Source organism: Rhodnius prolixus, unplaced genomic scaffold, assembly GCF_049639745.1.
Source record: "Rhodnius prolixus isolate KJV_2025 unplaced genomic scaffold, Rpr scaffold_2, whole genome shotgun sequence".
Taxonomy (NCBI): Eukaryota; Metazoa; Arthropoda; class Insecta; order Hemiptera; family Reduviidae; genus Rhodnius; species Rhodnius prolixus.
The window spans coordinates 1,988,597-2,014,009 of record NW_027411592.1 but is presented as its reverse complement, the minus strand read 5'-3'; the positions used below and the strand labels follow the sequence as shown (position 1 = coordinate 2,014,009).

The 25,413-nt window shown below is 31.6% G+C and overlaps 2 protein-coding genes across 8 annotated transcripts in view; both read left to right on the top strand.

The window, feature by feature from the left end:
* Positions 1 to 13,375, top strand: part of mus101 (mutagen-sensitive 101) — a 33,768-nt gene extending 20,393 nt beyond the window's left edge. For both annotated transcript variants that reach the window (XM_074117337.1, XM_074117336.1), the window contains 19 exons: positions 15 to 138; positions 1,530 to 1,799; positions 1,935 to 2,116; positions 2,588 to 2,754; positions 3,907 to 4,106; positions 4,186 to 4,613; positions 5,179 to 5,364; positions 5,838 to 5,930; positions 6,033 to 6,101; positions 6,202 to 6,240; positions 7,280 to 7,336; positions 7,425 to 7,499; positions 7,734 to 7,798; positions 8,400 to 8,575; positions 9,462 to 9,535; positions 10,390 to 10,590; positions 11,006 to 11,209; positions 11,295 to 11,530; positions 13,189 to 13,375. In XM_074117337.1, the coding sequence (XP_073973438.1) occupies positions 15 to 138; positions 1,530 to 1,799; positions 1,935 to 2,116; positions 2,588 to 2,754; positions 3,907 to 4,106; positions 4,186 to 4,613; positions 5,179 to 5,364; positions 5,838 to 5,930; positions 6,033 to 6,101; positions 6,202 to 6,240; positions 7,280 to 7,336; positions 7,425 to 7,499; positions 7,734 to 7,798; positions 8,400 to 8,575; positions 9,462 to 9,535; positions 10,390 to 10,590; positions 11,006 to 11,209; positions 11,295 to 11,530; positions 13,189 to 13,357 (3,015 nt within the window). In that variant the 3' untranslated portion in view covers positions 13,358 to 13,375. The remainder of the gene's footprint in view (positions 1 to 14; positions 139 to 1,529; positions 1,800 to 1,934; positions 2,117 to 2,587; positions 2,755 to 3,906; positions 4,107 to 4,185; positions 4,614 to 5,178; positions 5,365 to 5,837; positions 5,931 to 6,032; positions 6,102 to 6,201; positions 6,241 to 7,279; positions 7,337 to 7,424; positions 7,500 to 7,733; positions 7,799 to 8,399; positions 8,576 to 9,461; positions 9,536 to 10,389; positions 10,591 to 11,005; positions 11,210 to 11,294; positions 11,531 to 13,188) is intronic.
* A 64-nt stretch (positions 13,376 to 13,439) lies between these two features.
* Positions 13,440 to 24,847, top strand: LOC141448754 (proton-coupled folate transporter). Of its 6 annotated transcripts, none has more exons than XM_074117341.1 (11): positions 13,440 to 13,588; positions 17,614 to 17,872; positions 18,407 to 18,581; positions 19,779 to 19,967; positions 20,723 to 20,864; positions 20,963 to 21,105; positions 22,167 to 22,268; positions 22,840 to 22,977; positions 23,373 to 23,456; positions 23,790 to 23,946; positions 24,585 to 24,847. In XM_074117341.1, exons 1-11 carry the CDS (start codon positions 13,572 to 13,574, stop codon positions 24,667 to 24,669), a joined length of 1,491 nt encoding a protein of 496 aa, XP_073973442.1. In that variant the 5' UTR covers positions 13,440 to 13,571; the 3' UTR covers positions 24,670 to 24,847. The 6 variants fall into 6 exon arrangements, 5 of the variants coding, with proteins under 5 accessions (XP_073973442.1, XP_073973439.1, XP_073973441.1 ...); XM_074117338.1 differs by lacking the exon at positions 13,440 to 13,588 and adding an exon at positions 13,872 to 14,029; XM_074117340.1 differs by lacking the exon at positions 13,440 to 13,588 and adding an exon at positions 14,563 to 14,826.
* The last annotated feature ends 566 nt before the right edge of the window (positions 24,848 to 25,413 follow it).

Genomic DNA, 25,413 nt, shown 5'->3' with positions numbered 1-25,413 from the left:
CATGTATTTTGTAGGGTATAGAACTTCTAAAAAAGCCAACTGTGGCCTTGGAGAACTCAATCAGTGGTGGAAGCACACCTACATCCTCCGCCGTCAAGAGTACTTCCAGAAAACTTTTTGTGAAAGCTTATAAGCCAAGTAAAGAATACTTCTTTTTTTAAGCGAAAAAATTAAACTCTTTTATAGTAAGGCCCGTTTTGAAATTAAAAACAAAAACAAAAAATTCTTTAGCGTTCGCATTAACGCCAAAGATGTCAGGAAGTATTTGATATTTTTAAGCTTCTTTAAGATTTAGATGCCCAAGGATGAGTACTCCAATCGCTTGTCTTCCAATCACCGTCCTGAGCTTTTCCATTTAAATTTTATTTTTCTTAAAAACTGGTGGAAAAATCGTGTCAAATTTTCTGTATCAAGTTTCCCCACAGCAGTAAAAGTTTTCAAGGTTTATTGAGTCCGAAAAAGTGATTTTTTAAGGCCTAACTCTGTTTTCCTCAAAGGCAAACAATAAAACCATGCAGAAAGTTCTTAATTTTTACTTAATCTGGAAGTGTAAGCCTTAATAATAAAAAACATCTGTAACTTAGTGGGTCAATACTTCTACCAGAAATAACAATTTACACTTGGGATTCTCTTTACTTTTTTTTTTTTAGAATTTTTCTCAAACTTCATTGAAAAACTTTTTTCACTTAGATTACAAGTTTTGAAAATATTGTTAGGTTGCAATGTTTGATAAATTATATTTTGCAAGTATAGCGCGAGATGGAAACGTAAGTAAAGTCGAAATCTTTTCACCGAACTGATCAGTCTACTTCTGATGAAAGTCCGAAAGAGCTACGACGGACAAAATCAACGATATATCTATAACTTTTATTTGAATCACTTTTCTGGAAGAATTCATTTTAATTCAGGTTTAATGCAGGCTTCCCCCCTAAATATGAATTTCCAAACAGTATAATGTCTAAATATGTTTTGAATTTAGGTGTTTGAAAAAAATATATCAACATTAAATTCATGTAAATATAACAAAAAATGAAAACATTTTAAATCATAAATTATATATGAAAAAGGTTTGTGCAGGATGGATGCTCATTTAAATTCCCTCTCCCCAAAAAAACACGATTTTTTTTGACAATGTTGGGACATTGTCCCTATTTTCGGGATATGGTTCCACCGCTATGCTCCAGAAATCAAAGCAGTGGATAAGCTAATGTCTTTGCACCAAAAACCCTTGTCAATTTCATCTGAAAGGTCGTAGCATATTTTCTGAGGTGCAAAAGAGATACTTTTTAAAGGAAGCGTGAAAAATTAACTGATAGTGTTATGCAAGATTTCTGGACCAACTGAACGTGAAATTCCGCTGGAATAAACATGAATAAATAAACTTAAAAAAAAAAAAGTTGCTGTGAGTGGATAGTTTTGTTTTTATTGAATATTAATGGCTATTCTGAAACGATACTTACTTAAAAAAAAAAATTGTTTTTAAAATTATTTTCATTATTTACAGTAATTTTTTATTTTGCTTTCCATAGATCGTACAGTGACAGAAAAGAGTACCTTGGAGTGTGAAAGTAATAACAGAGATGCTCAAAAATCTCCGGCAAAAGAGATTATTAGCTCAAAAGATAAGAAACTATCTTCAGAACAGGATCAAGGATCCTTACGTGGTAAACAAGACCAAAAAAGTCCCAGTAAATCTAACGAAGGACAACGTCTTCCTGCTGCAGCGGCGGAAGAGCCGCCGGGGAAGAACAACATTACTGGTTTGAGTGAGATGACAAACCAAGGACCTTTCTTTCAAGGTGAGATTGGAAGCTTTGACATTTATTGTGCTTGCTAGATTTTTTTTTTGCATTAGAGTCTTTGTCATACACAAAAAAAAAGATTGGAATACTCTGCTTCTTTTAAATTTTTATTGTCACAATACATGATTGCAGGTTTACTATTCATGGTGGTCGGCTTTGAAGATCCCAGTCCGATAATCGCTCCAATCGAAGAGATTGGCGGTTGTGTAGTGAATGTGACCCAGTTTCAAGGTGTGGCCGACTACGCAGTAGTTCCGTTAGATGGAACACCTGAAAAGTTCTCAGCAATGGAAACGGTCACTGTTCTATGGATAGTAAGCATTATTATTTCCACTTTTGCTTCCCATTCTTTTACAGATCGCAAGAGGAAGTTTTGCGAGTGTGTAGAAAGTTTTGTCCGGAGATATCCGATCTGTGAGCACTCAGTGAAGTGGTTACAAAGATACTGTGAGCTGTAAGAAACTCCTAGGAAGAGAAAATCTAAGAGGCCAGCAGCTGGATTCGAATCCGCGATCTCCGCGTTGGAATCCAGTATTCGCAGCTAATCCCTTCCCTCTTTTATAATTTTAAAGTTTTCCTTATACATTTCCCAATTGATTTTTTTGTTTGTTTTGCTTTTCCTGTGCCAAATTACCCGCAAAATCTTTAGAATTTTGATCGCAGAAGCATACAGTTCCTATCCCCTGCCATCTTCTCACTGGTTAATTTGTGCAAATTAACTAATATGAAACCTAATTTCATAGAGAAAATTATGAAAGTGTTGATAACAGAAATGGTTTCACCAGGAAGATTGCTGGGACCAAGGAAAAGTGCTGCCAGTTGAATACTACCATCAGCCAGTGGTGATGAAGGAAGGTAGCTGTCCACTAAAAGGTGTCACACTCTGCATCACTGGATTCGTCGGCAAAGAAAGAAGTTATATTGGTCATGTGGCCACCTCCTTGGGCGCTGTGTCAGTTTTTTTTTTAAATTAAAAACCTTTAAAAATTAGTTATTATTTTATTTTGTGGAAAATATGTGGGGTTGAATTTGGCCAAAGATTCATTCGTGGAACATACAATTTGCAAACAAATTTCTGAACAAAAGTATTGAATAGTTGCTAATCACCATCATATTTGGTCGGAGATACGCTGACGGCTCTCTAACATGACCCGTCATGTTACAATTTATCGTGCCATATCATGCACAATGTGATGATAACTACAACGGGGTCAAGTCGATCAGCAATAGACGAAGCTGCCATAAAATCGGACCTACGATGAATTGTTACTTTTGAAGGCATATTTGTTTGTTAATTCTTCACTGAGTGGTTGGTTTTGTTCATCAGATTAACCTCTTTCTTAAATAAACAAATCATATTCTAAATAATGATTAATTAATTTAAATTTAATGATTATTAACAATTTTATAAAATTGTTAATAATTAACTTTAAATTTAAATAGTTTTTTTTTTGTAATTTTCTTGATGATAACCTTACAATTTGAACTTTATTTTTTTCATAAATGTCTTTTTGTGGTCTCGAAATCTTTTTATTTTGTCCTCTTACATATAATCATGCCGATCGCCACAAAAATTACAGTCAACTTCCAATTTAGCCTAAAAATTGTTCATTTTTGACTTATATACTAAAGTTCACATTTCTAGGATACAAAAACATTACTAAATGGTCCTAACTCTCTTTATGAAGTACCCAGACCCTTCGTATTTTTTTAGACCACAAAAGATTGTTCATTTATAAAAAAAATACTCATCATATAAGATTTCTGGCAGGATTTTGTTGAATTGTAAAGACAAAACAATTATTTTGTGGATACGAAGTCGAAGAGTTATAATCGAACGAAGTAAAAAGTCATGCCGGCTGAAGATTGATATTAAGTGTACTTTCATAAATCATTTCATACAACTGCATTGATGCAATAATGGCTGCTTTTCTTTATTTTAGCCAAGAATTAATAGCATAAAAATTGACTGATTCTGTTTAAAAATAAATAAATAAATCATTCTTCAAGAAACTTGACACCCGTATCTCCATTATCTTATTCTTTTATTTCATTTTATTGAATATTTTTACTGATTTTTCTTGTTAAAACTTTTTTTTAATAGTGTCCAAGATTCATTCTCCCGTAAGGATCACCCTGATAAAGGTGTATTACGTTCAACCCATTTAGTATGCAAATCGCCACAGGGTAGTAAATATGCAGCTGCCAAAAAATGGGGCCTGCCGGCCGTTTCTAAGGAGTGGCTGACATCTTGTGCAGCTACAGGTGTAAAACAACCAGAAGAGAATTATTCTCTTTCCTTAGGTAAATGAAAAAAACTACAATCTCAGTTTGAAGGAGAAAATTTCCTGTCGTAACTTATTAATGATTATTCTTTTCTTAGATGATGTAACATCTATTTCCGCCACAACAACTGCAGATCATCCAGCAATAAAACGTCTTAAGGCAAGCTCAGAAACGCGTACAACCAGCGGAGATCCATCTGGTATTGTTGAGAAAACACCATTAATTTCAGGTGTAAAACGTCCTGACATAGAAGTTATAGGACCTTCTAGTTCTCTGCCTTTCGTTGGTACTCCTTCAGTGGCCGTAACAAAGGGCGCAGACATGAATGAAGTGATGCGCACAGAAGAAGAGGATAAGAGAACCGAGGAACAAGACAAGGTTAATGCAGAAGATGAAGAATTCACTGGCTTTCAAACTCCTCGAATGGAGAAATCTAAATTACAATCAGCTCGATCTTCTTTGACCGCTGATGCATCTATAAGTGAGGGAAAACGGCCAGACTTTTTGTCTTCAGAAAAGAAAAGGGTAAGCATCAAAACTATTTACTATGAATCCGAGTAGAATGAATGTGTAACTGAGTGAAATGAGTATTTATTCCTGTTATCTCTTTAAAAAAAGGAACCATTTGCTCAAATAATTGTGAGATCAACTCAAGATTTTGAATTCAAGGGATTATTATTATTATTAAACCTTTAAATTTCGCAAGAAAGTATGAAATAATAATTGAACTCATTAATTGTTCCACAATGCGCTGGATAATATCAAAGATCAGCCACAGCATGCCTTTTTCCTTTATGAAATGAACCCATGTCCTAAATTACATTTTAATGGTGAAGGATTAACTTCAAGGGTTAAATGTTGCAAAATTCCGGAGCTTATTGAAAAGTTACCCAAAAAATAAATTGGTTATTAACAAAATTTTTCATGTTAGGTGACTCACTCAATTTTGGTAGAATAAATACTTTAATAACCTGAGTATATTAAATTGCCTAAAAGAAGATACTCATTCATTACTCATCTTATAAATGAATTTGGATTTAAATTGGCAAACTAATCCGTTTAGTACATATTTATTATTATTTATTTGCAGTTATCATATTTATCTGTTGGTCCATCGCCTGGCCATGTGGCTACACCAGACAGCCCTTATGGAAGAGTTTTTACCAGTGGCACTCCAAGTCCACAGACACGAAAGCGTTGGAAGAAATGGATTGATAATCTGCCAGATTTATACTGCGGAAGTCCTGTATTTTCTCGCAAAAGAAGGCCTAGCACAGTTCAGTGATGGATTATTTTATTTGTTTTCTTTATTTCTATCATCTCTGTTTAGAAGAATTTTTCAAATACGAAGATAGCATATCAAAAATTAGTTTGTCTTCCAGACTATATTACTTTTAAAGTAAACATAGCGAAACATGCTTAGCAGTTATTATTTACGGGATGTGCTTTAAAAAATATGTGTATTATATTGTAGTAAAGTAATCGGGCGGAGCTTTACGTTCAACTGGTAGAGTAGGTACATGTCGTAAACTGAGGCGGAAGCACTACATCTAAATATTTTTCAAAAAAATAAAAAGTAGCTATACGCGGGATTTAAACTAGGGATCTCCCACTTACAAATGCACGTCAGCTGTTATATACACTGTATCTGATGCCTTATTACGAAATTTAACGAAACATTATTTTTTTTATGAATAGCCTTTTTTACTTAATCATTTCTATTAAAATATATTTTTATTTCTGTTACAGCCTCTGAATGTATTATTGAATCAGTTATGGGTGAAATTTGGTGGTGTGAAAATCGATGGTATCGATCCGGAATCTGGAGATCTACTTCCTAATGTAATTTTTGCTAGCTCTTATAATATTTATTTATTCTTTTTATTGTTTCATATTATGTTATCCCAGTCAACAGTTGTATTATACAATATATTACTTTTATAGGGACCATATTCTCAGTGGGCACACGAAAAATCTCATCAAGATATCGAACTACATAATGGAGAACTCGTCGTAAGATTGTTTATAGTTTTATAGTATTGAAACAGTTTTATATGGAGCGCTTTTCAGTTTTGTTTATGGTTGTGTTATTTTGTTTATTTACCTGTTTCAGTTAAGAGGCACTAATATTTCAAGTGCGAATCTCTCACCGGTAAGTTTCTTGTACTTTTATTTTTATGAAAATATTGAGTTTAAAAATAAAAAAAGTTTTGACCTACCAACTTGGTATCGATGTAAGTTTTATCGTTCATACCAGTCGACATGAAATACAATTCTATGGTCCGATAGCAGGTTACGCGGTGATTGATTTTTTTTTTTTTTTTTTTTATAAGCAGTTCAAGAAAATTAACAAAATTTAAGGATTAAGGTTTATAATATAATTCTTTAAACATCAGAAATAATATGAGTTTTATAAAATCTATGGAAATTATTTTAGTTTCATAAAGTGGTCATTTTATATTTACGTATATATATTTTTGGATTATTAAAGTACTTTACTGAATTATTAAGAATTATTTTGAACTCAAGAACTCAGTTAATTACAAGGAACTACAATTAATTATAATATAGAGATGAATTATTATTACGAGTAGTTATTCAGTAAGTTTCTTCAAATTGTGCTCTCGTACTCTTATGAACTAATTGAAGACTAAAATTTTAGTTTTTATCTCCGTGGATTCAAATTACGACACTGTGATACACCAATTCTCACTTTATATTTTACTATTTTAATGTGCGTGTATAGTATGATGATTATTCAGAATAAAGAGCATAATAAAGATAAATCAAAAGAATAATTGAAGAAAGATTTAAAATAAAGTGCTTATTTATTACTGTTTGAGAAGATGTATTATGCATATTACCATTATTTTAACAAAAGAATAATGAATGAAATGGCCAACATAAGGGTATAGTAATTGTAAACAATAATAATGAAAGTGTAATGTAGTGAAATTACTAATTCCAATGTTTTAAATGATATCGATTGTTATAAAGTCGATTGGATAAAACTTTTCTTGTTTTTCGTGAAAGGCTATGAAATTGCGAGCTGAAGTAAGAATGAAATGTTGGGACACTAATCGATTCATGTCCCTTTTGGTGTTTAATTAACCCTTATTTGTTTAAACTGTAAGTTTTTGTTAAGGAGATATCTTTTTAAGATTTACATATTTTTTTTGTTTCATTTTCAGGATTCAGATGAAATGGAGGAAGATGGTTTAGGAATTGGTGGAGATGAAAATGAGAAGGTGTTTATACTGCAATTTTTTGTTTTTTTAATTTTTGTTTTATCTCTTCATGAAAAAAAGTTTAAAACTAGAGAACTTCATATTTTAGCCATCTACTTCTGGAGAAGATAGAACTGATGAATCATTTAGTATAAAGAGGAGAAATTTGGCAAGTTCCACTGAGGTAATACAAAAAAATAAATAAATAAATAAAAATAAAAACAGCTGTGAACACGAAACTATACTTTCTGCTTACTACTATAATTCTGTCAAGGTTATAACTTGTATTTTTAGTATATCTGAATAACTATAAGTCAACATCTATTAGTTTTAGTTGAAATTTTAATTTAATTTAATTTTTTCTGAATCCTTTTAAAACTTTATAGTTTATAGCGTACATTTTTTTATATTTTTTCAGATTTCGCATGGAAGAATTGGCTTACAAAGACAGAGTCAAGATCAAAATTCGGATACGCCTTCAAGGTAGTCACCAATTTTATTTTTTTTGTGGATATTCATGTTTTTTTTCTATTTCTATACCCGGTTTTGGATTTTCATCCATCATCATAATTGATTAATCAGTTTGGTGAAAAGAATTTAACTTCCACTATGTTTATGTCATACATTCTACCTGCTGTTTAGTTAATACCTTCTATTGATATTCTGAGAGTAACTCACTTTGGGCCACACAAACAAAACGATGAAGAGGCCTATGAATTACTTCGAGGATTACCTCAATCCTGGTTAAAGGATAAGTCCTGTTATCTGGCTCTTTTCGTCTGCTCTAAGGAGCAGTTGCCTGGAGGTCACCCTTGGATGATAGATCATAGTTTCCAATATTTAATTTATAATTAATTGATATGCATGGTATATGAAGTTTATGAAGTATGAAATGCAGTTTGGTCTGCAGTGGTGCATAATATCTCCGATCTTATCCTTCCTAAGGAGACGACAAACATGCTACCTAGATGAAGTCAAAGGTATAATAATACTGTGTTAGAAGAGATGCATGTTAGAGCCCTCTTTCTGTCTGTCACTTCTCCACTCTATACAACCCAAAGATATAAATAATTTTTGCCCTTAGGAGAGAAACGGAAGCAGTAGCTAAATTGAGCTGCGATAAATCCAGTGAAGAAGAATTCTCACCAACTCAACAGAGAGACGTACTGTCCGAAAGGTTGGCCAATCGTATACTTGAAGCCAAAAAAGCGGCATCTGCTGGCGACGATTATGAGTTTGTTGACAAAAATGTTGTTCAAGGTAAAATAATTTATAAGTTTAGTTAATTTAAGCCACATCAACATCTGAAATCATTGGCTCCCCGTGCTATTTTCAAATCAGGACGTTGTGCTCTCGTTTTTTTTGTCAATCTCCTCTTTAAGCCAGTCAGTTATAAATATGTGTTAGTAAAAACAAAGTTGTAAGGTCAGGCGAGATTCATTCCGCTTAATTTAATTATTATTATTAATAATTCATCAATCAACCTACATTGCTGCTTCTGATGCAGCCGTACGATGTTCACAGTGAGTGGCTGTTCAAGTTCTTGATGGCTATCGTCCGCTGAATTCGAAGTTATAAGATCGGCGTGTCGCTAATTAATTAGAAAGTGAAAACAAACGCGGAAATTTGTGGAAAATTTCAATCCGTAGTAAAAATCTTAAGCAAAGCAGTTGAAGCTTGGTTTTCAGACTGTTAGGAAGAATTAGTTGAAAAGATGATCTGCTTGCTGTCTGGAAGTCAAAATGATGCCCATTCAAAAATGGGCCAAACTACATTATTTTTGTTGTTAGTTGACTGCAGTTAGAAGGGCAATTCTGACATGAGGGCTTTCTTTTGAAAATGTATCTTTTATCCATCGCAGAACGTGTTTATTTTATCCCTAACCAGTTACAGATTTTCCTCCAAATTTGGAAGCTGGGAGATCCGTCCCCTATATATTTTTGAACTAATGTAAAACGATTTTGAAGAAAAAAAGAAAAAGGCTTGAAGTACAGAAAAAAATCTGACATTAAAAACTTGTAGTTATGCTGGGATATTTCTATACTTTTACTAAAAATTACTAAATATTTTGTGTAATTATTCAACTCAAAGTTAGCTTTGTTTTATATTTTAAATATTTCCTAAATTTATTTTTATCGAAATATAGGTTTAAAACGAAGCTCTCCAGTGGTACAGAATAACGCAGTAGATTGGGAATGGTCCATAACTAATGAAAATACGGTAAGATTTTTTTATATTTTCTGTTGGTTAATTCTAGTTTTAAATGTAATAAGTTTAATAACATTTTATAAAAGTTTTATTTGCTTAACTGCATTGATAATTTTGAATTCAAAAATATATAAATTTTTGGAAGTATTATAGTATAGTCAACACTCTTAACATATTTCTCTTTTCTAAAAAACTACTTCATCATGAAATCTAAATTGATTTTTAAACACGGACTTTTGGGAAAGAACCAAGGATTATGCGAAAGGTATCTTGTGACGATTATAGGGGTAGTCATCTCCTTAAAAATAAATAAATAAATAAATAAATGTTTTTAGACGGTTGAAGCACTTAGCTCAGAAATCGTCACTAGATTTAACCTTCATCAATTGCTCCTAGTTATGACGTTGAATGCACAGCTGTTAATAGTAAAATCGCGCCCTATACAGCCTCGTAATCCTTTCGTCTAAAAGAGCATTTTTGGTAAACAAAAGGGTTAGGAATATTATTGAACAGATGCATATTGACCAGAATTTTATTTAAAGGAATAAATTTTTATTTATTTGGCGAACGTAATAAATTTACAAAATAAAAACAGATGCACAATACAGTAAAATACAGTTAATAAATTGCTGCTATAATCGTGATGCATGATTTTCATAATTTTTAAGTAATCTACTCTCAGATGAAAGATATATTCCAGTTAATTATTTTACAGAAATTTCAGTTTGAACAATAAGGGTTGGGTGCGCTAATTCTAAGTAGAAAACTTAGTCAATTATTACGAACAAGATCAACGGCATTAACTAATTACACAATAAATTTAGTAAGTTATAATCATTTTCTGAGAGTTCGTATATGTATTTTAGAGGAAGAAGAAGTCAGACAACGCAAGAAGCAGTTGTAGTCCCCCGAGGAAGCGTTTTTCAAATGACACCTCCAAAACTAGTGAAAACGAACGATCTGACACCAGAGAAGAGGATAACGAGGAAGATGTGGACGAGGAAAATGGCGAAGAGGAAGACAATAGGCCGAAAGAGAGAAGAGTGTTTGTGTTCTCTAATATTCCTGTAAGTGGATACTTTTTCATTAGATGTGTGAAGTAAATGAACGAACAACATCCGCATAGGAAATTGTAACTATCAGTGGCTGTAGTCACTGTCTTTTTTAGTGAAAAAGCAACTTCCGGAAAGTAAAAGATTCATTCGGTAGGGAGATTTTTATCGTCAGGATGCTACTGGGGGCCCCCGATATAGGACAATCTAAATTTAAAGGCCCAGCTTCCGTCAATTTCTAGTTTCTACTAAATTTTGTTCACACACGCAAATACGGATATATCCGGGGAAAACTACACACGATCACAGCACTTCCTTTACTTACAGGAAGTAACAATTAGTGGAGCCTACCCTTTTGTTTTAAACAAAAAAAAAACTAGGGAGACATATTTATAACTAGTTTACCATAAGAGAATTGTAAATTTTTCAGAATGCACGTGATAAGTATGAAAGTATTATACATAACCTTGGTGGAGAGATCAGCACCTCACCGCACTATGATCCTGAGACCACACATCTTATCATAGAAAAACCTGTCAGATCGGAAAAACTATTGTGTTGTTTGGCCAGCGGAAAATGGATATTGCACATATCTTATTTAACTAGTTGTTACCAAGCTAGAACATTCCTGCCGGTAAGTTGGTTTTTATCATACATTTTTAACTATAGTAATTTCTAGTATCATATATTTTTTTTTTATTATGGCACTGTGTAAACAGGAAGAAGATTATGAATGGGGAAATGAAAGATCTAAAGACCGACTACCAAGTTTGAATTTTGGTAGTACAGAATATCATCTAGCTATGTCCGCATATAGGTGGCGTATCCAAAGAACGGAATTGGGTAAAGTTGGTGTCTTTAGTAAATTCAAAGCTGTACTATTGACTTATGAACAGAAAATACCACAGTATTCCAAACTGCTGATGGCAGGCGGTGGCACCGTCTTGGATAAGAGGTAATGTATATATATTTAAAAGAAAAACAAAGAGATAATAGTGAAACAAAAAATAAGATGGTGAGAGAAAACAGTTGCAAGAGGAGTATGATGATCTCAGTTATTACTAGGGTTGCCAACTGCCCTTTTTTTTTTGGAAAGGACAGTCCTTTTTCAACACCTGGTTGTCCTTGTCCTATAATAGTTTGAGAAATATAGGCAACTGTTTGCTAAAATGTAGTAGTACCTTGAAAAAAAAAAACATAAAATTAAGAAAGGACGCCTTTTGTCCTTTTTTCAGATATTGTTCACACAAATCTAATTTATGTTATAGTATTTTTGATTTAAGTTCTGACTTCCGAGACTTCTTCATTAGGCGTGTTGTTTTTCTGTACTAACTGAACTGAATAGGTCAACAGGTTATTGATGTATCGATGAACAAAATGCAAAAAATGGTACTGGATTTGATTATTCTGATCAACTATATTCTTATGGTAGGTGAATTCCTTTCATAATGCCGACGCTGTTTTGAGGCCTATTTTTTTTTTCAATTAATAAGCAATTTCTCCATCAATTTTTAAAATAACCACTATTCATGGTATACCTTTCGAAAGGTGATGTTTTTCATGATTTGTGCACGTTTTAAACTTATATAATATTTTTGAGAAAAATTAAGTCTAAAGTTTTTGGAAAAAAATAGAAACTTGCTATTTCTTATGTTTGGGTCATAAAATGAAATACTTGATATTATTATTTTGGAATATAAATTCCCTTATCTAAAAGTATATTTAACCATCTTTCTAATGAGCTTATTGAAATTGTTTTAGCTATAATAGTTTGAGAAATATAGGCAACTGTTTGCTAAAAAGTAGTAGTACCTTCAAAAAAAAAAACAAAATTAAAAATATCTATAAAATGGAGCCGAATCGAGTCATAGTTTATACAGAATTTTTTGTTGAAAATGATGCCCAGAATCGCCTCGCGAAGTAACTTTAGTCTTATGCTGAACACCCTGTATATTCCCGGGCCCCAAAATCCTGGACGGTCCTGAATTTACCTAATTTTTTTTTAGGGGGGCCTTTTTTGGAACTTTATAGAGTTGGCAGCCCTAGTTATTACAGAACAGTAGTTGACGTCTTTTAAAAGCTTTCGTTACGTATCACCATAGCAACAATAATATTACATGAATTATTGATGAAAAAAATTTGTCAACTATCGTAACTTAATGATTCTTTTCAAAATTCTTAAGTTTGGTCAAAATATTAAGGGCTGCATTTTTTCCACATAATTTATTAATGCCCATGTTTTGACAATATGTTCTCTACAAGGCATAGAAGTAGTAAAAGATTTAACAAATATATATATCCATTTAATATTATCTTATCTAAAAGATTATTTGTACGGTAACATGTGCTGTTTGTAAAAAGTTTATCATATTTTTCAAAATTTTGGCATTTATAAGTTTTTGTTTTTATCGAATCCCATTTATTTGAATGAGTTTACTAATATTTTGAAATGAACAAATGAATTTGGAGCGTGATTTACTGTAGTTTTTAGCCATAATTTGCCTCTTAATGTTTTGGCCTCTTATAGATGTTACTCAAAATTTCGTAGAATGAGAAAGTTATTTAGAATAATGAAATTTTCAACTAATATTGCATCTTTTTGTATTTTTACAGTCGCATTATGGAAGCCACACATGTATTCTGGGACGAAGATAAAGTCGAACTACCAGTTACTAAAAGAAAATTAAAATCAAAGAATATTTATCTATTAAAACCAATCTATCTTGGCGATTATTTAATGAAAAGTCAACCGCCAAATCCATCTGAATATGTAATTAAATAAAAAATAAATCCATTAAAATTGGTTTTAAAAATTTTTACGTGCTTATCGATGCTGCGATCGATAAAGTTACATCGATGCAATAATGAAAACATTTGTTTTCACACCTGTCTGAAAGGTGACAGATAAAAATATGATCCCTAGTGGTGGGGAGAGGGGAATGCTTTTATATATATGAAATAATTATCAAAACCCATCAGATCCATCTTACTTAAAAATGAAAAAAAAGTTCAAGTAAGTTCCATATTTATATTTTCTATTTCGTATATAAAATGTTTTTTTTGGTTGTAACAATTTTTTTTTATGAATTTATAATTTGATTAGGGCAATTGTAACTTTATTTAAAATAAAAACTAGTAAAAGTTTGTGGAAAACAGGATTTTTTGTTATTGTTTTTGTCATAAATTATGTTTCCCTTAAAACAAAATTGGTTGTTAAAAATGATCCTTGATAGAATATATCGATGTGATAGTTTAGTTGTTAATTTCCCGCTAAAAACTAATTACTGGTGGGGATTGATAATAACTAAATACTGATTATTATGGTATAAACGTGTTTATTCTCGTTTCATATATTTTTGTGTCTCGAACGATTTGTCCCAATATCGTAATTTCTAATTAGTCGTTTAATTTAAGAGTAAATTATGTGCCAATTATCAGCAACTAATGAGGAAGAGTAAGTAAATCTGTTTTAGAATATAAAAATTACGAAAAACACGCAAAAAAAAATTAAAATAAATAATAGTGACAAACTCTTTTGGTAGCAGCAAGTTTTTAAAGTGCTAATATCCAGTTTACACAATTCGCTTTTTAAGATACCCATAAGCTTTCATTTTATAACCAATTTAACTTTTATTTATTGTTCGTGAAACGTTATTCTAGATAACTATTGTGTTAGGTATACTGAAAAGAACTGTGTTCTAAGTATTTTAATTCGATAAAGATTTGTAATGCTTTTAATAATTGTATTAATTATTTCTTGCTTTATACTCTATAAGGACGCAATGATTGCTAAAAATATTATTGTTTACGAAATTTTCAGTTTAAAAGCGTGTAAATATTCCTATAAATATTGAGTACGTTATCTGCGAGTCAATAGGCGCGCGCTTTTTTAGCATTCATACATCCCCCCAATTGTGAGGAAGGTAATATCGCGCAGGTGTTTGCCCACGTTTTGCCAGAAAAGAGATCGGTTAGTTATATGCATTTTTTTTCTTCTATTAAAAGTTAATTAATTTCGTACAAAAACTCTTCATTTTTCGAAGATAACGTTTTTTAATAACTTATTAATATTTATTAGTAATTGAGGCAGTTTTTTTTTTGTCAAATTCTTCCGTGGGGAGGAGTTGAATTATCTGAAACAATAAATGTGATAATTTGACATTAATCAAGGACAGATATGAAAAAAAAAAATTCCTTTTACGTTAATTGAGGTATTTATTTGAGCATTATGCAACAGGCCAAAACTAGCACGTAAGTAGTACAAATAAATAAATAACTCTGTTTTACGCTACATCTTTTTTTTAATATCTGTGTGATTATAGTTTTTATTATTATTTTTACCAGATTTACTGATAAGGATTTTAGATTTATCACTTTAATGAGTGTTAGTGTTAAACGTCTTGATAATCCTACCCCCCACCAAGTCACACACAAAAACATTCGGTGAATAGGTGGGAATTGCCGTGTTAACTATAACGTCTGCAAATAGTAACCACGTATGTTGCAAAAAAAAAAAAATAATATTACAGTATTCATAGTTTAAATTGAATTATTTAAAACTAGGAGAATAATTATGGCAAAATATTCGTATTTAATTGTTATAAGAAACTTATTTGATCGGTGATTTAGTGGTGGCACTAAACTTAGCTTCTTTTGTGACTCAAAGACTTGAACAGAGAAAATTAGCATCCACTTTTACCAAATTCCGTGTTTCACTAAATTATCGTAACTAGTCAACTTTATAGTTTCGAGGAAGGTAATGTGACAACAATAACTTGTAAAGGACATCCCAGACGCATGCCCGGCGAGAGTATTTTTGGTAGCCAGTTCCCCCAACGAATGCTCGGAGGTATTATATTTTTGCTGGCCAGTTCATCTTAAAATAAGTTTATTATGACGACTTGTTCAACAAGCTCAGGTAATTTTTTTTTTTTGACTAGGAGATGATTTCATCCTTTTGTCGATGTTTTAGGTCTTATTTCAGTATATTGTTGGAAGAATTGTAGTTGGTATCTCACCTGTATGTACGGCTTACGTGCTCCCAGATTTAAAAATTCAATATCTTGGTACAAATATACAATTTAGGGCAGTTTATGTAATTTCGATAACCATTTTGGACTCATATATGCTACACCAAAGTGCAAATAATCGCATAAACAAAATAAGATTTTGTTTCTATTATAATTGTTCTAAGATATGTGACCTTTGAAATGGTATATAAAAAACAAAAATTATGCCATTTTGATTGGAGTTAATTGATAACTGAAGCGGAGGTAGTGTTGGAAATCTTTTTAAAAAAAGTCAAATTTAGTTTATGCGTTTCACTCAAAACTATAATGTGTCAGATAATCTATGGAATAGCTTGTTGTTGAGTTGGAAGCAACCTTGAGCATACGTCACTAGTTTATTGGCCTTACAAAGTTCCATCTTTTACATAATAGGTTACTTCATTTTTAATTTTAGGAACTAATTGGCCGTACATCTCTTAGACAAACTTATACAACTCAAGATTGAATTTGTTTGAAAATAAAGTGATGGAATTTGATTTGACCCATATCATTTTTATTTTATTTATTAAACGCGTTCTATAGAAGATTAGAGCTGTTTTTATTTTTTTGGTGATAGATAAGTTGATAACGCTGATATTGATCAATTCAGAGTACAGAAACGAAGTTTGAAACTAATAAAATGAATTATGCACAGTTTATGAAAATCATTAATGAAGGTCAATTATCTAAATTTTATTTGTTTTTTCAATTTTGTAAAAAAATGTGCAGTATCCAATTCGTATTTTTATTTATACTAGCACGCTTATGTACTTAAATTTTTGTCGTATTTTTTATTTTGGGTTCATCTGAGATTGGTCAATCAGGTTTAGTGTTTGGAATTTAGTTGGTTTACTCGTAAGTATTCTATCTCGTTGGAGGAACTGAAGTGCCAACCTCTTCTTCACAGGATGGGGTTGATTAACTTTAGAACTCCTGTGCAACTGTGACAGGAAGAATAGGAGATTGTCTCTTTTGAGGGGGGAATCGACTTTTTCGCGATAGCGCTCTACTGGGCCTCTAATATCCTGTTTCAGATTACGTCACCATGGCTAGTTGCCAGATTAGATCATTGGAGTTTGGTCGCAAAATTGGTTATTTCTGGGAAGTTCTTGAACTTAGTTAAAAAAAAAAGTTTTACGAAAGCTTTCGAAAGAAAGGAATAAACATCTTTTGCTTTGGCGATCAGGATCTTTAGAGAGTTATATCATGTTAAACTGTTTCGATTGAGCGTACACCCAAGTAAACTCCAATTCATTGTTACTTTAAATTATATTATACGCTCTCTTACACGTAACATCAAAGAAAGTACCACGAACGATGCAGAAAAAAACATCAGAATGAAGCGGGCAAACCTTATCACTTCTTGAATATTTTATTTTCTAGTTCGTTTTCTAAGATAATATACGTATTTTTCCTTCGTTGAAGAGCAGAAAAACACACATCCGCAGCGTCTGTAATTTATAATCCGTTTTACTAAAGTAAACATTATACTTGTAAACCATAATCTTCTTATAGCTTCCTTCACTGCTCATCAACGTCTTTAAATACAAAATTCTTATTTTCTCTAGGGGCAAAAAAAAATAAATCGGTTCATTGTAGGGTTCATTATATAGGCTGTAATTACATGTTCTAAACTTTTTCGTTAACTATTTTATGGTAACAACGATAATCCCACTGAAGAATAGTGTACCAATACTATATTTTGGGCTTTTGCAGCTTGGAAGATAAGACGCCTGCCTTTATTCTATGTTCAAGCACCGACACTAAGGAAGTCACAATAAAATTTTTAGTTGGCAATAGATTTGTCCATTCAATCTTCAAAGAGTCACAAGATGTCTGATGAATCATGAATCTGAAAACAGAATTGAAGAACATAAACATGCAGCACCTGAACATGCATTAACCAAAGAAAAAGCTCTATGAAAAGCTTTAAACAAAAAAAAAAAAAAAAAACTTGTACTTTATTAATCAAAATGTGTTTTAATTTCAGGCTCGACCAGCTGGCCGAGTCCGCCACAATGGATAACAATACAAACAGTCAACCGACTGTTAAGAAGCGAGAGAAATGGTGGAAGAGTATTGGCGTCGAACCAGTCATGTTTCTATATATGTCAGCGTTTATGTTGACATCAGTAGTTGAAGAAGCTTTCTTTGTGCACAAAGCATGCACAGTGAATTTAGGCTTTGCCAAGGAGATTTGTGATAATTTGACCGCTCCTGAACATAAAAGTTATCAACATGAAGTTCAGGTAATTTTGTTTTTTAAATTGGTAACAATGTGCAAATTATTAGTACTTTAAATAATCTTTTTTTGAAGCATTGATCTTGCATGTTAATTTAAAAAAAAAAAAGAAGAAGTTTATTATAAAGGTCTGCAGAAACATTATAATGCTCTTCATTATAGTGTTTTCTAAATGTTTAAATAAACACTATAACTATCTCTTGAAATTGATGCCCTTATTTTGACCCTGTGTATATTATTTACCAACTGATTTATTTTATTTCAAGATCTTGCCAATTAGGCCAAAAAGTTAATGTCGTAATGTTACAGAAGTGATAAACTTTTTACTATGTTCTTTGTGTACGCGGTAGTACTGATATCGTTGAGTAAATATGAGTGCAACACTGTAGATTGCATTTTTCATCCTCTTATAAACAAGTATTTAAAAATAATAACGATGAGACTTAACTCTGATAATATGCAACATTGTTGTTGATAATGTTTATTTTAGATTAATTTTAATAATAAAGTTATTTACTTTAATATTTTCTTTCTTTTTTAGATAAAAGTATCCACTTTTCACCAGTATGAAAACATTGCTTCCCATTTTGTGCCAATATTGTTGGCATTCTTCTTGGGACCATGGAGTGATAAGGTTGGACGCAAATTGCCTTTACTTTTGGGCCTGATGGGCAACTTTGTCTATTCTGTGATGATTGTTGTGAATGATTACATGGGTAAGGTCAGTTGTTTTTAATCGTGTAAATTTTCGACTTGTAACTTTTAATTTTTCGGAAACGTCAGCTTTGAGGACCTCTGGTTTACTAAAGCACTGTGTTTCCTTTGTTAAACTTTTGTTAGAAATGGCTCCTTCGATTTTCTTTAAATTTGGTGTAATAATTATAAATGTTTACGGGGAACTATCTCCACTTTTCACCTTCTTCTTAAATGGTTACTAAGTTTTTTTTGTAAACCTACAACTACTTTAACAGAACTTGCAATTCAATTGCTGTAGGTGGTACTGCCCAGATTTCCCGGGTTGTTGACTAGACATTGGCCTCAAACATGAATTCACCCTCGTGATGTGATGATTCTGTTACGAAAATTTGATGCTGTCTAATAGTTACTTTTATCTAGTGTTGAGAAAAATAAAAAGAAAGTTCATAATAGCTTATTTGAAGAGGAATTTTTGTATTTGATTTTATGTGGATAATGATATCGCCTATTTGTTTGCCATTTATGCAAAGTAGAGCTTCATCTTAGCATTCGAATAGGAAAGTTCAGTTTCAGTTACCAAAAATTCTGTTTTAGAATCCTCAAAAGGCCTTTCTCTTTGATTCTTGGTAAGATCCCTTAAAGGTTACAACTCTGCCTGTAGGAAGGTGTTGTCAGTTGTGGATGCCTTAACATATTTTCGTTGGAGGTTTTTGGAACTTCAGAGAAATCTCTGAAGAGAGATTATCATCTCATCACAATCATCTCAGGTTATATTAGGCTTTTAGAAAAATTTGCATGAAACTTTTCGTTTGGTAACAATCAGAATTTACCTAATTCAGACTGCTATAGATTCATGGATGGATTAGAACCGGCCACTCCTATTCAGGGAGTCATATGACATACGTCATTGTTTTTTGGAGACAGCTATTGTAAGTCCAAAGGGCATCGGTAAATCTATACTTCAAATAGTTGCTAAATATGGTTCAAACATGTGAACGCTTCCCGATCTTGGTGTAAATTAAGGTTGTACATTGCTTCCCGAATCTTGCGCAGTGGTAAAGATTTGAATTTTAACTAACATTTCAAATTCATTATGAATTATTTGTATTGAAGAATAAATTGTAATTATTATTGTTAATATTAATTTTAGTTTTATAGAATTTATCCTGATTTCTTTTTATTGGAAGTCTGATTATATTTAGCTCATGTTTAAACAGTTACCTGGCCTGTGGAAATGATCTTACTGACGGCTAGCCTACCTTGTGCCATTACTGGCGGCAATCTGACTGTGTTCATGGCTTCCTTTTCTTATCTGGCTGATACAACTAGCCAGAAGAGCAGGACTTTGAGAACAACTTTGCTGGAAGTGGCTTACCTTTTCCCCATGCCGACTGGAGTGGCTTTAGGTAAACTTTAAGTTATTTCAGTCAACTATCGGTACCTGTGAGTTTAGCAGTCGTTCAAAAGACTTTTTGACCTGCAAGTATTCTAGACTAATAGCATGAACTGTAAAGAACCACTGTGCCAGCTGTACAAAATTTAGAGAGTAAAATCTATTGTGGAAGATGATGAGGGCAGTATGTATTGGAGCGATCCAAGACGAAAGAAATTGAAGTGTTTACTTCTTTTCTATTCACATAAAATTATGGCGACAAGTTATAGTAGAATAATAACAATATACTCAACCAAGAAAAATCATACAACTTGAACTTTTTATAAAAAAAATATTTATCTACTCAGAAAACAATAATAAAAGCAAAATTACCCTCTACTACATTCAACTTTAATGTCTGAAACCAATTCAGATTTCCTCACCGTACAAGTTATCATTAGGCCTAAAATTAAAATTAAAAGCTAGTAAAACGTTAAGTTTTAATTTCAATAGTTTTTTCGTAGCCACTTATATTTATTGTTTTTATTTTTTATGGATTAAGGCGCGTCAACATGTGAGGTCATTAGCGCCCGGAGCTTTTTTCAGTGCACTGCTGGTCTCCGGACAGTATTCTCTTGTTACAGACACTATCCATCACCGGACAGTGAGCTGTAAGGAAGAGAAAACCTAAGAAGGCAGAGCTGGATTCGAACCCGTGATCTCCGCGTTGGAATGCTAATCCCTTCCCTACATATTTATTGTTATTATAACATAGTTTTTAATTTTTAGGTTCTTACTTATTCAGCCATGTTATGGGGCGATCATATGGAAGGATGTTCATGATCAATGCCTGCCTGCTATTTCTGGCAATCCTATATACCTGTGCGTTCATCAAGTGGAAAACTGCCAACGAGGCGGAAGATAGTCCCAGGTTAGTAAAACAGATCGGTTTTCTAGTCGCAATATTTTTCTTTTTCTTCTTCTTAAGTAAGAAGGAGTAAATTACTATTGGTTTTGAATTTCCAATAGGAGCTATTGCTGCATATTCGACCTGATTGATTTAAGACATGTTGCACATTCCATAAAAGCACTCATAAAGAAAAGAAGAGAGAGAAGAAGACTTTTTTTGATTTTTTCTTTGATTGCCATGGCTTTTTATACATTCCAAAGAGGTATGTAAACTTTTACTTATAATTCCAAAGAGGTATGTAAACTTTTATTTATACATTCCAAAGAGGTATGTAAACTTTTACTTATAATTCCAAAGAGGTATGTAAACTTTTATTTATACATTCCAAAGAGGTATGTAAACTTTTATTTATACATTCCAAAGAGGTATGTAAACTTTCAATTCGCTAACCCAATAAACAAACAACCGTTGTCATAGTAACATCAATCGGAAGATACTATCTGCAGTGTTAACATAAAGTGTTAAAAAATGTTTAAAAATTATTCATTTAATGCATTATTTATCTTACTCGAATCATTGTTAAGTTTTCTTAAAATTATCCAATGAAATTCCTGCAATAATGTTTCTTCCGATAATTTTGACTAGATTATTAATTAATTAAACTCTTGTCTTGTTTTTCGATTAGACGATCGTACTCGTACAATTATTATCATGGAAATATGGCAAACATTTAATTGAATTCATAATTATCTGGAAAATTAACAATACTTGCGGGTATTACGGTTGGAACATTTATTATTCATATAGGCGCCACGGTAGCCACGAGCGGTTAGAGGCGAGACCTGTAAAGAATAGAATAGAATATATTATATTATATTTTGCCTGTACATATGTACATATGTATGTATGTTTCACATACAATAGGCTCGTCATAATAAACTAGTTATAATAAACTTTGGACTGATCTGTCAAACCATGTCTTTGTACAATATACTTCAGTTCACTCAACTTTGAAGAAGTGAGTAACATTCCATCTACTGGTCAACAAGTCCTCTATTTTATAAAATGTATTAAAGCTACCATGTATTGTGGGTACTGGGTTCGATTCCCCGGTCTCTAGGCTTTGGATTTTATTGAAATGGTTAATATGTAGAATTTATAGTAAAAGTATGTTTGCTAGTCGCCTCCGTTTACGTCACCTAATTTGTGATAGTTGGACGTAAAGTCGGCCTGAAAAGATAGGCATAAAAATAAAATAAATTTATTATTCATATTATAAGATTATTTAAGATTTAATTTGGATGATTTTTTTTTTTTTTTCAGATGAAAAACATATGATTTATTTGTATTCTATGTTGAAGTTCAAATGGAATGTCACAACTTTCAGCCAGTTCAGAACATTCCAATCATCATTTTTTGTTTTAGGTATACTTTTTAGGTTATACTAATAATTATTAATTAAATATTTAAAAAAAAGTGCTTCAGCCTAGCTCCAAAACAAAATATCGTAGAATTTGGACTTTTACCAATTTTGGTTGTGGCGTACGTATACTGGGGGGTGGCCTATGCATAAACTGAAAGATAAAAATCAGTCAATTTTTTGAAGGTCACATTTTCTACAGTTTTACTCCAAAATGTCTCCTAATATTTTCTGTTAAATTTGGAGTACTTATTGCGCTTAAGCAATTTTATAACCTTTTTTTTTTAAACCTTCCCAGAAAAAAATCGATTTTGGGCTCTTTTGGGGGGAAGTGGAAGATTGGGTTTTTCTCCTGAAGTACCATTTCACAGTAATGTATGGACTCAACACGAATTATATATTAATGAGATTTAGATATATGCCCAAAATATAAAATTTGTAAAATAAAATTGGCTTACCGGATTTGATTTCGATGTATAGGTTATTTTTGTACAAATAGAAGTCTACTATTTTCTGGTTAAATTTAATGACACGATAAATGATAATTAATATTATTTTTTATTTTCTATTTTTTAGGATTACTATTAGGTGTTCCAATAATGGAGCGTTGCTTTGGTTTAAAAGATAACGTTATAATAATGATAGGTGCAACTGCTCACTTGATTACTAGAATTATATTCGCTGCTGCCAACCAACCATATCTATTTTATGTTGGTATGTATGATTGTTTATATTTTGCGTGTAAGGTTACGGTCGATGTTCGTAATAAGCGTTAAGTTGATTAGTTGCGTTTATATTAATACACGAATTATTTGAGGCTAGTTTATATTATAACTTTCAAGTTATTGGAATAGAATTAAAAAAAAAATAGATTAAATTCTAACTAATTACATTTCTATTCAGATAAGTTTACAGTATCATTCAGATTGTTAAAAGTTAGCTCAAATGTGTTCCAAAAATTATTATTTGTGACTAATTTAATTATAAGTGACGAAAAAATATGATAAAAAAACACTTGGTTCTTTTTCTGTTATTTATTCGCCTTTAAAGTTTGTTTAAATATGTTATTATTAACGAAAGTTTGAATATTTTATTGATCTGTGTTTTAGGTGCAGTTATTGCTAGTTTAGGACCGATAGTAGCTCCTGTTTTAAGATCTCTTACTTCGAAATTAGTTCCTCCGTCCGATAGAGGTAATTTTGAATTAATATTGTGTTTTCGCTAATAACTCAGGATTACAATAATCTAAGTAGTTTAGTCCATTTCTAAGAATTAGGTGGGCTACCCTACTATAACCTCAATACTCTTTAAAGATTTTACAAGGGCTACAACTACTTGTATGTGCGTTTATTATTTGGACTTAAAGTTACTTAAACATTCTGTATTTTCCTAAAGTAGTTCCTGGATTTTTGAAGATCTTTATAAACACATAAGGAGAAAGAAAAATCTACCCATATAATTTGTTTTTATTTATTAAATGTTCAACTTTTCTTAAATTAAAGGAAAAAACACTTATTTTTTTACAGGTAAGATTTTTGCCTTATTCTCCGTAGCCGATAGTACAGTTCCTTTAGTTTCTGGAATTATTTATACACAAGTGTACAACCACACCTTGAATACATTTCCACAGTCTATATTTCTTGTGACAGCTTTATCACAAGCTGTAGTGTTCGTAATTGCTCTGTAAGTAAAACATTGTTTAATATTTCTATTATTTTATAATCTATAGATAAAAAAAAGGGATTAATAATTACAATTTCACTGTATTAACAATTATTTTTGTTGAATATTTTACTGAATTTTTCTGTTGCTGAAACCAACGGTTTCCAAATTTTCTTTGTCATCGCCTACCTTCTTGTTCCTCTAAATTGTCATCCCTTGCGCAGTTATAAACAGTTTAATTTTATAAATACTATTCTTATATCACAATAATTTCAATGGATCAATTTTCTATATTTTGTAAAGGTTTATAACTGAAAAAGTGTGGTGTAGACTCACATGACTTCCTTTAACTGTAATTCCCAAAGTTCTAGCCTATGTTTTCTTCCAAATTCAGAATATCAATCTTTCTCGTATTAAATCGTTCGTAAAAAAGTGTAAACATTACAGTGTTGTCAGACTAGAGGGAAGTTTGTTTATCCCTCACTTTTGAGAGCTTGAACCGAACTGTGGGCCGAAAAAATCTATGGCTTTCCGCAAATAGGATATATCCTAGATTGCTAAATTACAGTATAGTTTTTATGTCTACTTTATTAGCAAAAGTGTGTTCGTTAGTTAGACGATTATAGCAGTTAAACTAAATTATCTTTCTTATATTTCAGTTCTATGCACATTCTGTCGAAAGGAAAGAACATGGAACAAGCCAAAGAAGTGGAAGATCAAGAAGAGCTTGCATCCAACTCTTGACATCGAAAAATTCAATATCCTCTACGTGCACACCTAGTGTATAACTACTTAATTTTATTTAGTAAAAACAATCAGTGTATTCCAAACTGTATAAAAGAATGGAAATTAAAATTAGTATTACTTTGATTACTGCCTACTAGATTTATAGATTTTTTTTAATAAAAATATAAAAAGTCAATATTTTATTTTTATCCCCCATTACCTTAATCATTATTATTTTCTTTTATTTTCTTACACTTTCATCCAACCTGGAGAAGAAGCAGAGGTAATATAAGATGGATCATTTAATTGCAAATATTTTCAAATTTTGATTTGCTTCATAATGGCTGTTATCGATACATAAATTGTATCAAATAATCGATCTAGGTTTTCGACCTAGGAACTAGATCATCTTATGCTTGTTGATATAATATTTTTTAACAACAAAAACCAGACTGTTAAGGACTGTTCAGTAAAAATTAAAGCTTAGCAAATAATAATAAAAGATTAGCTAAATTGATTACTGAAATTGGCAATAATCTTTCTTCCTTTGGATTAAATAAATCGAATCACCAATAACGATGAACAATATATCACAATTGAAGGTTCAGATAAATTATTTACTTATATATTACTCTTTAAATCTTTATCTTTGATATTAAAAAATTAAAATAAATTTGCTCTACGAGAAAAATACCAAAAGCAATTTATAAAATATAATCAGCCAATTAATCAACAAACTGGATTCAGGTATAAAAGCATTTA